This window comes from Cololabis saira, chromosome 3 (assembly GCF_033807715.1).
Source record: "Cololabis saira isolate AMF1-May2022 chromosome 3, fColSai1.1, whole genome shotgun sequence".
NCBI classification, from domain to species: domain Eukaryota; kingdom Metazoa; phylum Chordata; class Actinopteri; order Beloniformes; family Belonidae; genus Cololabis; species Cololabis saira.
In genome coordinates this window covers 25,383,739-25,402,182 of record NC_084589.1, presented here as the reverse complement: position 1 = coordinate 25,402,182, position 18,444 = coordinate 25,383,739, and the positions used below count along the sequence as shown (strand labels likewise).

At 39.5% G+C, this 18,444-nt stretch overlaps 1 protein-coding gene across 1 annotated transcript; it reads right to left on the bottom strand.

The window, feature by feature from the left end:
- Positions 1–1,780: 1,780 nt before the first annotated feature.
- tmem245 (transmembrane protein 245) lies at positions 1,781–18,038 on the bottom strand. The gene is given in 19 exon segments (XM_061716775.1): positions 1,781–3,187; positions 3,268–3,462; positions 5,291–5,465; positions 5,570–5,670; positions 5,751–5,896; positions 6,217–6,339; positions 6,632–6,763; positions 6,849–6,947; positions 7,037–7,127; positions 7,223–7,305; positions 7,396–7,500; positions 9,378–9,401; positions 13,264–13,433; positions 13,525–13,728; positions 13,849–13,956; positions 14,533–14,628; positions 15,180–15,297; positions 17,357–18,016; positions 18,018–18,038. Coding segments are annotated over 19 exon segments (2,700 nt in total). The 3' UTR covers positions 1,781–3,138.
- Positions 18,039–18,444: the final 406 nt, after the last annotated feature.

Here is an 18,444-nt window from a genome sequence, read left to right as displayed (position 1 = left end):
GGTGACATCAAACAAGTACCTGGGTGTTCACCTCTGTAACAACTGGACCGGACTGACAATGCAACAGCACTTTATCAAAATAATCCACCTTGTCAGGCGACTGAGGTCCCCTGGAGTGCAGGAAACGTCCTGAGGACCATCTATCACACTGTGGTTGCATCATCCATTTTTGATGTAGTGGTCTGCTGGGTCAGCAGCAGCATCTCAGCTGCAGACAGGAAGACACTTCATAGACTACTACCAGGCCACGTCTGTCCTGGTGTACCCCATAGACAAAGTGGGGGTGGTGGGAGAGAGGGGAATAATGGCCAGGCTGTCATCCCTGTCAGACAGGGTCTCATATCCTCTAGTAGTACCCGCCCAGGGCCCGAAGAAGGCCCCAGTAACTCTGCTGCAGGTGTAAGGCTGATTACTACGCTCACACAGATCCACTTTTTCTAAATTCTCATGTTATTAAATTTTCTGATTTGTTTTATTTTAAAATCATGCAAATTATGTTTAAAGCAAAATCAAAAATGCTCCCTGACCCAATACAGAGGTTCTTTTCAATTCAGGAGACTCGTTACAATCTCAGAGGTGTCTGTAATTTCACAGTACAAATGGCTAAAAAAGGTATGAAAAGGAGATGTGTCTCCATCGTTGGAGTTAAATTCTGGAATGATGCCAACATAAATTTAAAAACATGTCATTCTTTTGTTGTATTTAAGAAAATGGTTTGTAAAGCTATTTTTGAAGCTTATAAGTGCAATTGACCATCTGTCAATGTTTCTTTGCTTTTCTATCGTTTCTTTGCCTTTTGTTTCTTTGCTTTTCTATTCTCTTTTTGGTTTTCTGGAGGTTGGTAGCCAAAAATAGAAAGTTGTTAAATATAGGATAGGCTTTTATAAGCAGTTTGCTTCTGCCTATGCCTTTTCAGTTATTGTTCAACACATTTTTTCTTGGTTTAATAGTTAATGCTGTGTACAATGTTTTTTTTTTGGTGTTGTTTTTGTGTTTGTGTTGCAATGACTGAATAAACTTCATTCATTCATTCATTCATTCATATCCCAGGCAGGGGGATCTGTCTGCACCGGGAGCTCCTTCAGTGACACTCCTCCACCCAGCATGCTTGAAGGAGTGATTGTGCATATCCTGCATCTGCGCCATGTTAGGTTCACCATCAGGTGTTACGCTGCCTGTTTTTATAAAGCACAGCATGAAGCGGCATCCAACTTAAACTGACCTTAAAAGGTATCATTCCCTGAGCATGAGCCACATTCCTGGCTTTCTCATGAGTTAGTTCTTTAATTAATGGAATAAATGTATTTAAATGTCACCAAATTCAGAGCAAAACAATAGTTCTGATTGGACTGAACGGCCACATGAGCGTTTGGTCAGTGCTGCAGTGATGACTTCACCAGCAGCCCCACTGGAGTTTTGTGAGATTTGATATTTACTGTCCATCCGTCTAGAGCTTTGCTGACACACTGACAATCTGTCAGGCCTTCACAAAACAGATGACAGTCTGACTCAGCTCCCATAAACACAGGACGTTTTAATTTCTGTTTCATCTCATGAAGGTTGTTTCTCCCCCCTGCTTATGACACATCACAAAAAAAGGAAGTAATTATTCATGATTTAACTTTTTACAAACGTGACACAAGACAAAATTCTGCTCTGTGATAAGAATTTAAGCATTACTAATGTGTTGGTTTTTGCCTTATTCATTTTTGCAGCCAGAAACAGACAAGTGGTATGAAAAGGTGAGCTTGAGGCACATCACACAATACAAGAGAGCAGCCGCAGGTTTAATTACAATATTTATTCAGTGCATATTCAGTATTTAAAAAACTAAACAGCAACCGTATCAAAGGAAAACTACAGTTTATTAGTCATACTCTGCACCCATTTCTTTCAGCCCAAACTCACCACCCTCTGATAGCTAACATGGTAGCCGTATGATCAGTGAGTAGTATTAGTGTACAGACACAACACACCCGTTCTGCTTGTTCGTTAAAGCTTCAAGTTATGTAAACTCCATAAACTACTTTAAACTCTCCTTTCTAAAAAGTGCTTGCACTCTTGCCAAAGTGGGGCTTTTGAAATGCAAGAGCATGTGAATTTAGCAGAAAATATACAGACATCTCCTTTACGCTGATGGAATCACACGATGCGGTGGACCATCACATTTTGCTAAAACCTAAAAGTGCTTGCAAGGTAAAGGTAACGGAATCAAGGATCTCTGAGTGTAAATGTGCTTCTGCACTTGCAGATAAGTTAAGTGCAGATTAAAAAAGCTCTGGGTATTTGTGCCTAAGAAAGAGAAAAAGCTTTCAATAAGTTAATACAGTAGCTGTCTGACCTATTCCGGCTGTGAATGGCTAAGAAGCACAGTCTGAACCTGTAACCATTAAAATCTCAACAGAGACTTTTGCTAAAACTCGACCTTTAAGATGAGAGAGAAAAAAAAAAGTAATGGTGACACAGTCATGTTCATGAAAGCACGAGTGCACATCTTCGTTATGGCAAAGTCTGAGTGTTGATAACTCACAGCTTCTATCACAATTAACACTTTAACTTAGCAGAGAAACCATCAATAGCCCCTCGTCTTGAGCCACATCTGAGCTTTGTAACAAGAAGAGTTCATTTCATCTTCACACAAACCAGGCTTCACTACAAACTCTACTCGAGCCTCTGTGAAGAGAGAGGTAGGGAGGACGTGCAAGAGAGACACAGGCAGGGAGGGCAGGAGTGAGATCAGAGGCTTCGTAGATCAAATATATCATTGTACAAAAAAAACAAAGAATATTAGACTTTTGCCAATATTCCAAAATAAAATTAGGCACTGAGTTCAGAGAGATGACGCGAGTAGCATCAATATCTCTGTCATACAATATCATAAACCTAACGTGCCGTCATTGGTCCACGTAGGGGATCAGGATATAAGCCTGTTGTAGGAAAGGAGCTGTTCAGAGGAGCCGCTCCTGAGAGCAAACAGCATCATGACTTGGTACATCGCCTTCAACACTTGGTCCAAGTCGACCCTGCAGAGCCAGGTAGCGTCCGGAGGAGCTCTGGCGTGGCGAGGCCCCTCCTTTCCCTGAGGAACCAGCCAATAGGAAGCCGGATGACGTTCCACAGGGAAACACCGTCTTACGTTCACTCATTGGTCTTCTTCAGGATGGATGGAGTGGACTCCATGAATGTCCTGTGGTACAGTGCAACACTAGCTCAGACTGGTAAATGTTAAATCAGATGTTTTTGTGTGTTTGGATCATTTTTGTTTACCTCGAGTGCTGAGCAGGCCAGTTTGCCTGCACTGGTGTGGGTAGCGAGGAGCTCGGACTCATCAGCATGGCACTGTAGATGTTAGCTGCCACAACCAGGATGCAGAGCAGGATGGGCCCAATAATGGCCCCCTCCAGGCCCAGATAGTACGCTCCGCCTGCTACTGCAAGACCCGTCAGGTACGGGTGTCCACCCCTGACACAAGGAGCAAGAAATGGCTTACACAACAGAACAATGTAGCAAAAGGTCTCAGCAAGCATGATTCTCTCTGACCACAAAGCAGAGCATTATGACGGTAGGTTTTACTGGCAAAAGTTTTCTTAATACAAGTGGAGATGACTCCACTTAGACTGAAATATGAAGATAAAATATTTTCAGTGGGGATGGATTGAAAGACTAACTAAACAGTTCTTCTTTCACAAAATAAGACAATTATAAAATGAATGGAAATATTATAGACTTAAAAAACAGGCATTTAAAGAAGCAAAATGCACAGCATCACAACCTTGTTACAGTTATTTTTGCTGAAATATGACTCAAAACATTAACAGGTTCTCACACAGGTAGATAAATAACACCAAATGAAATAGATGAGACAACACAATGCTGTATTTTGAGATTAATTTGTTCAGGAAAACAATCCAATATCTAATATCCAAGAATGACAAACCAATGTGAACCTCTGGAGATTTCTGAAAACCTCATAAAAAAAAAGCTGATGACACTAATGCTGAGAAAAATTATAAAACCATCTACAAAAACAAATCAGATTGTGTAAAATTGGATGAAATTCAAAACCAATCTAATCCAACCCACTGAATGTAATGTTAATATTTACGATCCACCATTAGGACAACTCTCAAAGACAATGATTTGTTGCATGGAGAAAGCTTTGTGCTAAAAAAAAAGTAAAAATAAAATAAATAAATAAAAAAAATAATAAAAAATATTACTGGCTGTCTGCAGTTTGGCAAAGATCAGCGACAAGAAGAAAAGACAAAACATTGTTAGAAAAATGTTGTTATGGATAGATTTTCTTGTCTTTTATGTTTAAAATGTGAAGTGTTTTGAAGCCAATAATGCATTGTATCTATATCGATATATCGATACATTAATTTCAGCGGCCTCTGCAAGTTTTATACAACAATAAATAATTTAAATTAAAAAACTACCCAATGCATTCATAATGATACAATAATTATTTAGAAACTAAGACAAAATTGGGGGAATTTCAGTATTTATTTAATACTCTAAACAGAAAAATAAGGATTTTTTCTGCATTATTTTACGCCAGGCTTTGAATAGCTAAATAAAAAAAAAAAAAAAATTCCATCATAAGACCTTTATCTAATCTGTGAGACAGTGGTGGTATTTTGTTTTAGGCTGTTTTTACTGCAAAGGTCATGACTATTAATGTAGCAAGGAATTTTAAATAATACAATGATAATTTAGAGGGAATGTCACAACATCCATTTGTAAACTGAATATCAAAAGAAACTGCCTTATGCAGCTAGACGACAACAAGAAAAATACATTTATTTCAATTAGATAATTTCCCACAACATATAAAAGATCAAGTATAAAACTTTCAACTTCCTTTCATTTGTTTCATTGGATTCCCCATGTCCACTTTTAGGTCTTTTGAGAAAATAAGATTATGTTTGAGGTTCTTTATTTTAATAAAGAACCTCAAACGTTTATTTTATTATTTCTTATTCATGCAGACATTAAGGAAACTAAACATCTTGCAAACTTCCCAGCTGTAATTTGTGCATTAAAGGACTGGAGGTGAAACCTGTGGGAATGATTATGAGTGAAACAGCAAACAACACAAGGTTGGGATGTTGTCTTTAAAAAGATTGCGTCAAGCAAATTAGTTTATGAAAATAACTTAAGTAAATGGATTGCAAATGGACTTTTCCAAAGATACTGTTTAATTTCAGTGTATTATGGCTCCAACCGTGACGGGCAGAAGGCTGAAATTTGCTTTTCAAATGTGTCCCTGCTGTTCATGCATACATACCCTGAAATATCTGAGTAGATGGCCGTGTCTACAAAATATGTCGGAAGCAGGTGGCAAATGAGCAGCAGCAGAGCCTTGACACCTTCTCCCTGCGCCAGCCACAGGTCACACACGGCCGGCACCGCTGCCCAGTAGGTCCCGAGGAACGGCACGGCACCCAGAATGGCAGCCAGAGCTGCAGGGTAAGGAAAGAGGGATTCAAAGAGAGACAACACAGAGCGTGGCTTGGCAGGTGCATGTTTAATGGTGGCACGGTCGGCAGCGGACACGCTGACTCACCAGAAGGAATAAAGACTATGTTGATTCCAAAGATGGTGTGGGTGAGCCAGGTGTAGAGGCCATAGAAGCCCGCCATTTTCAGAGAGGCGTCAAACACTCCTCTTCAAATCAAACATGCACAGGGTCAAAAATAATCCCCTCTATTTGACGGTATATTTATAGATTCGGTTTTTGTGATTACCTGATGGCCTCTTCTACAGACTGGCCGATGATGTTAGAGGAGGGTCCCGGCTGGGAGAGAGGTGTCAGGTTGATCACCCATTTAACAGGTTTATAATATTCACCACTGGAGCTCAGCAGGTAGAAGAGAGTAGTCAGGAAAATCACCTGAAACACATTTACAATCACACATCTTTCTTTTTATAACCAAAGTATGCCAGATTTTTAAGAACGCTGCCAATAATAAGTGCACAGAGATGTAAAGAAAACTCTACAGTGCTAATAGTATCGTAACAGACATTCAAGAGAACAAGAACAAAAAAAAAAGCTACAAAAGTCTTCACAAAATCAGGTAAATGGAGGCTTGCAGGGAGTCTGAAATGAATGCTTTACGACTCACAACAGAATACAATATAAGCTCATGTTTGTTGAAGTTAATCACAGCAAATAAAAAAAAAAAAAAAAAAAAAAAAAAAAAAGTTTCATACCAGACTCAGTGCGAAGTTGAGCAGCGCCGTGCCGCTGTGGAACAAGACAGTGAGGAGGGTGGTGGTGGTGGAAATGAGGAGCCCGACGTTCCTGCTCATCACCACCCACAGAGACTCCAGAATCTGCCAAACCATACCACAACAGTAAACTCATCACCCATGGGAGACACAATGTATAACATATCTCAGTGGTTTATGACTGAGGTTGTTACAAAAGCTGGTTTAGGTCAGTTGAGAAAGCATTACATCTCTGCAGGACTTCGTCAAGTATCATCTTCTGAGTATCAAATTATGTTTTGGGTAAATGTAAATTATCTACTGCATTTGATAACAGGTGAGCATATTTAAAATACCTAGAAATTATATTCCTCACATGGTTTTCAGTGTTAAATATACTAATAATAATAATACTTACAGACAGCAGAGTCTCAATATTTTCCTGTAGAAAAGAGGCAATGTCCTTCCAGTCCAGGATGTCTCCTAGCCAGCTATTCTGTCTCTGACCCGTCATCTTATGCCCACGGTGACGTCCAGAGTGGGTGACATTCTGGAGATGTGTGCGTGAAATTTTACGTATCAGTGCCGAACACAGAGAATAAGACTTTAAAGAGGCAGTCGCCTTCTCATCCTACCTTCACAAACCAGGAATGGTACAGTCTGTCCCATAGCTCCAAAACCGGCTTCTCGATCACTGCAGTATGGTTCACCTTATCGCCTAACATCTTGTGAAGCTTCACATAAAAGAAACAAAAGATTAGTTGCAAAGCACTGCATTTTATTCATATTTGAAAAAAAAAAAAATGCAAATGAGTGCTGTAACCTTCTGCGTTATCCATTCTCTCCCATGCTGATAAACATTAGTAGCAGCTGAATTCAGAGCTTTCTGCACCACACGCGCTTCTGGGAGCCAACTAGAGAAGATAATATAAAAGACATACATGCATGTTTTTATTTACAGGGAGAAACAGGAGACACAAAGGCGAAATCAAGATAAAAACTGTCCTACTTGGCCCATTCGGGGTGGTTAGAAATGGTCTCGTTGATGAGGTTACTGGTTACCTCGATGATGTGAACACTTTCATTGTGAACCTACAGAGATAAAGGTGGCCCTTGTACTCAGATTTATGTTACACTATTTCCACTAAAGCAAAGTGATACAATTTTAGAGCAAAAACCTACCATAGCTGTGAGCAGCAGAGCCATAAGCAGGGTTCCTGTGACCAGAAGGAAAATGATGAAAATGCTGATGATTTTATCCAACGATCGCTCCAACCAGACTACCATCTGCATTCATGGAGAGATAGAGGACACAAAGGGAGAAAACGGCATGTCAGTTGAACTCCGAAGGGGAAGAAAACCCACAGTTAACAGACACATGGAGAAACCTGTGTCCTGCCCATGTGGAGATGTCGTGTTTTATTTCAAAGATGCTCAATTCCACCAGTGAGGACAAGAAGGTGGATGATTTGGTGAACCACCAGTTGGTATTTGTGTATGCATACACACACACCATCTTAGCACTTGAGGCATGAAAGAGCTAAGCCAAGAATGATTGCTTAAGACTGCACACATCAGAGGTGAAGGGAAATATGATTCGGGGTGTGCGTGAAATTTCTGAGATTAAAAGCATAAATCCCCCATCCTAAATTCACTGGGTTTTCTCTAAAAATTAATTAGTCAGATTTAAAAATATATATATAAATTAATGGTATGGACAAGAATGCATAAATTCCTTTATTTCTTATTCATTTATCCTTTTAATCTCAGAGAAAATGGCTCGACCAAAGTGCCCCTTCTGTTCTAAGACGCTGTGGTTCTTAACTCAGGTTTCTCAATGCTCCAAAACTGTATCGGCAGTTTATAACCAGATTTACTCTCATATGCATTTGTGATTGTGTGTTAATTTCACAGGCGTTAGACGTGTCTTGATCATGAGGCTGCATTCTAATGAGTGGATTTTACATGTGGGTGGTGATGTGATACGACCGTCAGCGTAGGTCCCACTGCATCATACAACACATTCATTCAATTTGGTTTTTAAGCTTTACCTTTAATGACTAAAATGATGCTTGACAGACTAGCTAGGGGGAAAAAAGTTGGTTAAACAAAAAAGGGGAAACACCACACATTAAAAAAAGCACTCTAAAGGTGAATTAAGTCAAAGGAAATATCATTAGTTTGCATCAACATGAAAGCGTCCTTTTTCGACAGTTGCCAGACAACTTTGAAAAAGGTCTAATAGTTAAAAACACTGTACTTTTAATCCAGTAATATTAAATCACACCAACAGAAATAAAGTCAACATTCAATCAATAGTTGTGACGCAACAGCAACAGGCCTTTCTATGACTCAATTATCAGCATCTACTTGATTTACCATAAAACTGTACTTGGCAGAATAGATATTTAAACAATCTCATTCCATTACTATTTCCTACAGAACAAAAACCCATCAATAAAATTAAAAAGTAAACACAATCACCCATCATTTATAAGTTTTGCATTGCAGATCAGTGTATGCTTAACAGATAACAGAGGGAAAAAAAAAAATCAATAATAGTAAAATACAAGCAGCCAATTATGATTAAATCTCATATGTACTCACCATTTATCCCCCCCACCCAAAAAAAAAAGTAGTTTAAAGTAGTGAGGTCTACTGTAACAGGTTTCCAGAGTTCACAGTGATTTGAACAGTATGTCACACTAACAAACTGTTCTTGTTTGGCACGCGCCTCCCCTTACCACATAAAAGACCTCTGGGTCCCTTCTTATAACAATTTCAAGGTTTATCTTGTAAAACACTTCTCTCTTTTTCTTCTTTGCTCTGTTTAAATCCACCTTCGCTCCATGCAGCTCACACACACTCAGGACAAACCTGCTAGCAAGATCAAAGCAGGGAAGATACAGACGGGGCTGAGGGATCAACAAGACCGTCCCGTCCCGCCTGTGGCTTCCTCAATGTGTCAACGCAGCGAGAGGGAAAGCAGCAAGATAACAGACTTTAGGACAAGATGACAGGGAAATGGCAGTGGATGGGTAGAAAGAAAGCCAGTCCAAGCGACTACGAGGTGTGTTCGTACATTCACACACACAAACACCCACACCTATATGGAATGTTTCTTATTTATTTAATCCTCGTTTTCTCGCTCACAAACACATTACCTGCTTGTTAAGCCAATGCCAGAGCTTGGGGAGGAGACAAAGAGACATTGGGAAGATTATTATTGGAAAGATCTGTGCAGCAGCCATCACATGTACCCATGAAACAAGTAGACAATCTCTGTTTGGGTACAAGCATTGGGGGGTCACAAGGTGGCAGGCAGGAACTAACTACAGGCCATACGGGGATTGTGGACTGGCCTTTCTAATGGGACGCAAATCAGGGTGATTACAAAGACAACTTTATTTCATCCCACATCAGAGGAAAGTGTATAAGGAATCAATAACAGGGTCATAAAGGCCATGCCATAAAACTGAGCTGAATATAATCCAGACAGTCGTATACCAAACTTGTAGGCAACATCTGTAGTCTGGTCCAGTGTTAAAGGTTTTCAAGGAACGTGATGAGATTTTTGCCGATGTCAGCATGTAAAAAGAAAAAAAAAAAAAAAAAGTGGGACTCTGTTTATGGTCAATTGATCAGCATTAATCCAATATTCACTCTTCTTTTAGCCCTCTTATTGAGACTAGCCGTATGTTTCTGGTATTCTGGTATTTGGTGCTGGTTAATTACTCCACAGCTGGTTTATTAAAGAGAACAAATCCAGGAACAAAAAACTACTGTTTCTATGCTTTTTCAATGCATGTGGATGTTCTGAAAATACAGCAAACTCTATTAAAAAATGCGTTTCTCACCAATAGAGCTCTGGACCCCACGTGACCTGATTTGTTTACACCGCCATTTTGGCAGGAAAGAAAACCATTTGTGCAAGTCAAAAGTCACGGCTTAATCATGAACTTCAGAGCATCTGAGTTTTCTGCACATACAAACGCAAAGGATCAAGAAATAATGTTCCTAAGGTTGAAGGACTCAATAATACTGAAAGGGGGAACAGTGGGGCAGCTGTTTGTGCAGGACCTTCACAGCTAGAAGGTCCTGGGTTCGATTCTCGCCAGGGACGCTGTGGGTGTTGAACATGTGTTGAGTTTTTATTGTATTATTTTATTTTATTGATTAATTAGACTGTGTTAACTGTGTGAATGACAATTTTAAGGCAGCGCCTCTTGGATTAATTTCATACATCTATGATAAATGGTTATCATGCAGGTGCCTTTTAATTTATTTATTTTCTTTGCATTCACAAAGACATAATGACCCTCTTATGAAGGCATGGGTCGAGGTCAGAGAGGATGGTGTTGTGGTTGGAGCCCACTGCATTCAGTGAGAGCTGCTCTCATGTGTTAGCTGTCTTTGTCATGCGTTTTATGGCATAAATTAGTTTATCTCGCCTCTCTGGATCTTTACGAATCCGATAAAAAGCTCTATCTCTTCCCATTTTTTCTAATATTCTTGCATCCCAGTCATTCTAGAGTGTTGCACGCTGGGAATTCTGACGTCACGGTCTGGAGCCACATGGGTTTATATCAGAGTGGGACTGGACGATTAACTGAAAATTCATCGAAACAGACATTTATAACCTATAACCCACGTAATCATGCTCAGGTCGATTATTTTGGTCGTGTCACTATTGAAATTACATTTTGTTTGCAAGAGATATAAGATATTTTGCACTTTGTACATGGCAATATTTGAAACCGTCATTTACGAGAGAAAACAAAAGATATTTATGTTCTACTGTTTAAGAGCATGATTCTTTAAAGTGTGACCTTTGAAAAGTTATTTTCTATTTTTCATTGGCTTTATTTTAGATATTTGTTTTGAGAGAGAAAGAAAGATTCAAAATAGTTTCTGCCATTCAATATTAAAAAATTTTAAACTATTTACTTTATTAGTAAGTAATGAAAGTTATTCGTTTGTTTTTTTTTGTATTTTTTTAATGCTAAAGTGAACCGTGACCCATCTCGTAAGGACTCTAATATTCACGCTGCAAGTGCTTTAATTGCAATAGTTGGAATTTAATAAATAACCTTTGTGGTGACTATCTCAAAACCTTAAATACCTCATTTGTGTGTCTGTGGGGTTTTTTTTGTGTGTGGTGATTTATTTTTTTGTTGGGGGGGATGCTCAAACAAAATAATCGATTTATGGAAGTAAAATGAATCGTGTCGTTGACATGAGGTCATAATAGATTGGCCCAAAATCTGAGTAAAAATATGGAGCCTGCCCGTCTTTATCTCAATCAAACTTCAATTTCACTTTATATTACAGCCCTTGCACCTCAGAAGTGGGGAGTAAAAACTCTTTTGTACTGGAATTTTGATTTTGTTATTAACAGCAAATTATTATCAGCAGTTCAACAGTGGATTAAAATTTGAAAAATTACCAATCCCTTACCGAAGTCTTATTTCGGGTTCAACACAACTGCTATAAAATGCAACTTACAATACGTTTTTTTTTTTAAAATGTTACCCATTCAGAAGATGGATTTTATGATTTCCTATTTGCCATGAACGCACCATCAGTAGCAACAGCTGATCTGTTACAAAAATAAACATTGAAACTTATTTTCCTGCCAGCTTGGTGTGCGGACGTGTCAGCTCTCAGAGTAGCTGTTGTATGCCCGCTCAAAAGTATTAATGTACTTCAAAAGTTATTGAGAGTATTTGTGTTCACACTATGTTGCATGGTATCATCATAAGAGGCACAACCTTTGAAAAAAGAGAAGTGGAGTCAAGTTGCTCATTCCACCCCATAAACCAGGCTGCTATAAAAATAGTGATAAAGGCTTGGTTGATGTTGTTTCTCTTTGGTATTTTGACCAAGTAAAGCTTTTAAATGTATTTTACTTTTCTTTTGTTTGTAAATCAAAGTCTGAATTTGCGCATGACTCCAATATTAGACTTTCAGCGATATGCTTAGGCACAAAAAGAGTATCCAAGATGGAAGAATATTTCAGAAATAAATATGTGGAAGGGGAAACCTCTCTTAGAAAGACTGAACGGTGAATAAATTAGCAATTTTGAACAAAAGTTTCAAGTTAAAAAGAATTTGTAGATTTCATCACCCAGAGAACATTGTGTTACTTAAATATTCTCATAATTTAGAGAAATCTCTGTACACAAGAAAACAAGCCTAAAGACTGGTACTGAATAACCGGTACCTCTAGGTTTTCAGTCGAAACTGCAGGGATTACACACACATTTCTCTAGTGCAAACACAGTATGTTGCTGCATCCAAAATACAAGTTAAAATCCTAACACACAAGTAAAAAAAACACATAAACAAGCTCCAAGAGTACTGCCTACCCTTTTAAACCCAACAACAGTTGTGATGGATTGAGTCTATTAATGTCATGGATTAGCCTTTAAGATAAATCTGAAATCTGAAACCAGGAAAGCCTTCCCGAAAATCAGCGTGGTGTTGCAGGAAAAAAGAAAAAAGAAGGTCCCAAACTGGTCTGTCAGTCGTTCAACAAATACAGTTACAAATGTTTGGCTTGACTTCACTTCACTTAAAAAAGCTCTTAAGCATAAATGTTTAAGCTTTTAAGAAGGGATACAACACACTGGTAAACAAAGCTTTCATAATTGCTCAATTCAAAATAAGAAAATATTTTTCTAAATATTTCAACTTTTTGTTGTACCAAATTAAATTAAATATAGGGTTTACATGATTTCCATATCGGTGTGTTTCATTTTACATACATTTAAGATAATTTCCTCACTGTGTTTTTGGACTACAATTATAATACTTTGTAATCTCAGAGCCTCTGATACCTAGCTTATTTGCAGTTTGTTGAACAAACAACCCTGATATGTACTGGAGTCACTTAATGTGGACAGCAATAATTATGCGGCATGAACCTTCAAAAGGTGTACTAGTCTGACAACATGAGCCTGGATTAGGATGGAGAAAATCCTCAGAGGGAAAAATAAATAAATATAATCGCAGCACATAAATCCCCTATAGATCGCCCAGAGATGTTACCTTGGTGTCAATACGCAGCAGAAACTGAGCCAGGCCTTTGATTGGTCCAGGCAGCAAGGCATCTTCACGTTCACGTCCAAACTTCTCCAACACTGTCCACCATGAGCTCAGAGTCCGTTCTGCAAAGCTCTTCAGACCAAAGTGGACCACCAGCTTTTTCAGCACCCACACTACATCAAGGCAACAGATAACATGCAGCTGCAGCACATCTGAAACATGTGAAAGGTATCTTGCATTTGTTTGTATGTGTCTCTGTGTTACCAGCCACAGGGATAGGCAGCAGCTGGAGGATCCAGAGGTTGAGCCACAACTGAACCAGCACGATGGCCCAGACCAGCAGAATAAAATAGATATCGCTGGCTTTACGGGAACTCTTCTCTTTCAGGAAGAGGCTGGCTGGTAGAGAACGAGAGCCCCGAGGGAATCCAGGGGTGGCGGGAAGGGGACCTACTGCTGGCACGCCATCTTGGGGCAGATGAGTTATAGCAGGCACAAAAAGCACAAGGGGGGAAGAAAAAGAAAGAACAAAGCTCAGAGCAAATGTGAAAGAAAACTTGTGAGCTCAGTACGGATGAACTGTCGTACCTTTGCTGGAACTCTGACTGGGATCAGTTTTCAGCTGATGACTGCCGCAGGAAATCGCCATGTAAATAGTGTTTGCAGCGAATGACAGCACCTGGCCCGACAGCTCTCCTGAGGAGGTGACACAGATAATAATGTTAGCACCCACATAGTGACAGAGCAATAGAAAGAAAATTGCTCTAAACCTCCGGGTTTGTGCACTGTTTTCTTCCACTTGGCTTTTCAAGCATCACAGAGCCTAGTGTCCTCCTCACGTTGCTATTAATCTTGATAAAGCTCAGTTAAGAATCCCTTACGCTATATGTAACGTAATATGTCAGTGCTGGCTGAGCCTCGAAAATGGCAAAGTCAAATTCTAATGAAGGCTATTTTAGGATGTTTCAAGGATCAGGGCAGATCAATTCAAGATCCTCTCCTGCGAACATTCATGAAACTGATTTATAAGCTAATTGGATCCTTTAGAAATTATGAGAATTTATTTTATTTTATTTCAGAGCTAAACAAGGGGTTTCACATTCATCTTATCATTAATATTTTCAAAAGAGCCCCAAAAAAACTCAACAAGCCTAATCTCTGGAAGATCTCGTCTAAGTGCATTAAAACGTACCTTTCTAAACCATTTACTGACAATTAGGAAGAACCCCTTCTCAACAAAAAGTTTATATGGACAAGTCCATAAAAATTCACCTCTGCCAGGGACAGGTGGTTTCTCCAGGGAGCCGACAACAAGGAGGATCACCACAATCACAAATATGGGCACTCTCCACGAGCCAGTCAGAGACACTAAAGACAGAAAAAAGAAAGGAAAAGAGATAAGTATGTATCTTCCCCTGACTCAGAAAAACCTGTTATTCTCCCACAGTTACTGATAGCAGTGGTTATCATCCAGCCACAAATGCCGACCTTCATTGCAGTGCTTGGATCTCTTGGATTTTTATATAAATTGTAGACTAAGATCACTTTTGGTAAAAGGAATATTTATTCCTTGATCTTTGCTTGAGCAGAACAACTTCTTAAACGCATGTGGTCACTTTTAACATTTCACGCCTGAAGGTCACCACTTCTTTTCAGTGTGCCTTAGCGTGCTAAAAATACTGGCAACTTCCTCGTCTTACTGTGTAACTCTGCATGTGTTTCAGTCGGTCGGACTTGCAGAGACAGAAACTTTTCTTCCCTCGCTCACCTTGAATAAAAAATGTTTTTGACGGCTCATTTGCAGCAGCCTGTTGCACTCATGTAAGAGAGAAGAACTATTCCCTAGAGGCAAAGAGGCGATTGGCATGAAAGTATGAGAAAACCTGCCTGAACAGCCCATCCAGTGCTTCCACACTCACCAATAAAGAAGAGCAGGATAGCCCAGACAGGGAGAGCCAGAGCCCTCAGGTAGCGCTCGGTTTGGGGGCTCCACTTGAGACAAACGGCCAGCAAGTAGCCAAAAACAACCGTGCAAACCTGAACCAGAAAATGACACAGCAGCACAAGACATTTAGAGCTTCTAGCATCTTCAAAAGTTGGATAAAAATTGTTCTTTGCATTAAGTACTTATATGGGCATGTTGTTTTTATGGTGAAAAAAAGAAAAAGTCACAATTTGTGTGTGAACTACAAAACACAAATGACCATTGATAACATCTACTTGATTACTTTATGGGTGATCTTGCACATATTTACTCCATAGACAACTTGTGAATGTATCATACAATCATATAAATTCCAAACATGAACAACATCAAGGTTAAAGAAAAAAATGTTTTCTTGATGTTCTCTAAAACCGCTTTCTTTCCCAAACACATTTAAAAGCCTCGAAAAGATTTTCAAACTACTCTGCTGTTAATCAACATTCATTTCAAGGTAAAAGCCTGAGATATTGCGCTTCATTTTTAGTATGAACTGTTCACAAAGATGTCTCCTGTTTCCACTGGAGACAAAGGTATCTTTCAATGTAATTCAATACAGTGTTCTTACTATTTATAAATCCTGTGAGTCTGGCACTGTTTTTAAAGAAAGCACAGGCTGTCTGGTGAAAAAAAACAAACAAACAAAAACATAATAGAATTTGGATTTGGCCATGCAAGGAAGGGTTTGTTCTGGGATTCTGTGGATTAATAGGATACTGATCGATCAGACACTGGAACTGGAGGAAATCAACTGACCTAAAAGTTTAGTTGCAGATTCCAAGAAATGTACTTCTGTACGGATGTTTATTGAGTGAAACATTAGTAGAAATGTCCAATATAATCTAATGCAGTTTAAAGTTATACTCAATCTAGATCTGGATTGTTTTTAATAGATTATTCAACTGTATTAAGAATGTGTGAGTGGATTTATAGTTATAATAAAAATGTTACGGATATTGATCCTCATTTTTAACAGGTTACAGGTGTCATATGTAATGTCCAACCAACAGTCCAGTATCAAAATATGTCATTTTACATTCATGAGGCCAATCCGGGCATTTTCATACATAGAGGTATATTCAAAATGACAATAACTCTTTACACTTGTTATTTTATGTGGAAAACCTGACAATTTGCTATTTTCATTAATTTCATTTCATCATTAATTTCATCATTAATTTCGACATTTCAACTTTTTTCTCAAGATTGTACTTCAACATTAATCTTGACATTTCGGCTTTTTTCTCGACATTTCGACTTTTTTCTCAAGATTGTACTTTGTAGGAGTTTGGGAACAAAAAGAGCTGAAAAAAAAACGCTTTTTGTGGACGAAGGAAAAAGATGAGTTGTTTATTCCAGTCTCTCGTTACAACTGCCCCGTAACCAACGGTAACAGAACACAACTGTTCTGCCTCAAAAGAACAGTTGTTCTTTTGACAACTGTTCTGCCTCAAAAGGCAAATAAATGTATTATTTGCCTTTTGAGGGTAGGCAAATAATAAGCTTTGCTTCAGCCTACCCCTTTTTCGGTCTAGATGTTATTTGTTTATTTGTATACTGGAAACTTTTTTGTTATGTTTTCTTTGAACAGTTGAACGTTTTCTTGTCAGTTTTATTCTTGGTTTTTTATTTTTATTTTTTTGTGTCATGACCGAAAATAAACTAAACTAAAACACAACAAAACTCAACGTCATCTGTTAATAACGGCTAGATTCTTGTGAATTCTAACCTACTGAAACTAAACAGTGTCCTGCTAGTGAGTGGTCACTACAACTTCAACATTAATCTTGATTTCGGCTTTTTTCTCGACATTTCGGCTTTTTTCTCTCGACATTTCGACTTTTTTCTCAACATTTCGACTTTTTTCTCAACATTTCGACTTTTTTCTCGACATTTCGACTTTTTTTCTCGAAGTGCATAAAGAAAAAAAAAAATCTTCCCCCAGTTATAACTAATATAGATACATGCAGCATGTGTTTGCCTTCATTCTAAGGCTTATACAAGACTTTTCATTTTTTGCGGCTCCAGACATATTTGTTTTTTTTGGCTCTTTCAACATTTTGTGTTTCCGACCCCTAGACTCCAGGAGGTGCAACTTGTTGCCATCCAACTCACCCAGACTGCGCGGAAACAGTCCAGCAGCGCCGCCACGGCCCCGCAGGTGTGTCCCAGCACCAGCTGCATGCCGGTGATGCTCCAGGACAGGTAGAGCAGGTAGAGCAGCGGCGCCCCGGTGCCCACCAGCAGTAGAACGGTGAGCCGCTCCAGCAGCAGGCGGCCCAGCGCCTCGGCACCGTAGTTGACGCACCACACCGGCACCAGCAGCAGCCCCACCACCGCGGGCGTGCCGCTGTCCTGCAGGCCGCCCAGCCACGAGCGGCCCAGGCGGGCCAGCGAGTGCTTGAAGGGGTGCAGGAAGGTGCCGCACAGCACCGCCCACAGCAGCGGCCGGAGGAAAGCCTCCAGGATGAAGTAGACCAGCACGGCCGCCCCGCAGCAGATGCCCACGAAGATCATCGCCCCGGTGTTGTAGAAGGCCTGCTTTATGTTCTTGTCAAACTTCAGGGAGGACGGCTGGCTCAGCAGCTGGCTCATCATGCCTACGGCCGGCTGCACGCTGTCGGAGAAAGAAACAGAGTGAGGCGGCCCGCAGCCAGGGCTGCCCGGGTCCGGGGCAGAGTCCTCCTCGTCTGCCATGTTCCCAGCTGAGTCTCCGTCCGGCAGTCTGTCCAGCAGATCCCGGCGTGAGGAAGGACAACATGTGACGTAGGAGCTGCGATGTGCCCACGGGCACCATGGGAAATGTAGTTCTACATTCACATTCGAAACTCATGAAAACCACACCTATCTTTAATGCCTTTTATAACGAATTTAAGTTGTAGGCCTACTGTAAATCCCTCAAGTATATTTATTTATTATTTATTGGATCCCCATTAGTCCGCATAAATATGAAGACTATTCTTCCTGGGGTCCACATTAAATCATACAATTAATCAACAATACAGCATTTATACAAAGAATTACATGGATCAATTAACCTGAAAATATTAACATAAATTTCTCAGTGCATATGAACAAATACTAATAATAATAATATGAACATTGAAAAATTAACATGAATGGATTCCTTTAACGTAGTTTTCTAATAGACTATTGTAACAGAATATTATGTTGAAACACAGCTTCTCTCAGTTTACTTTTGA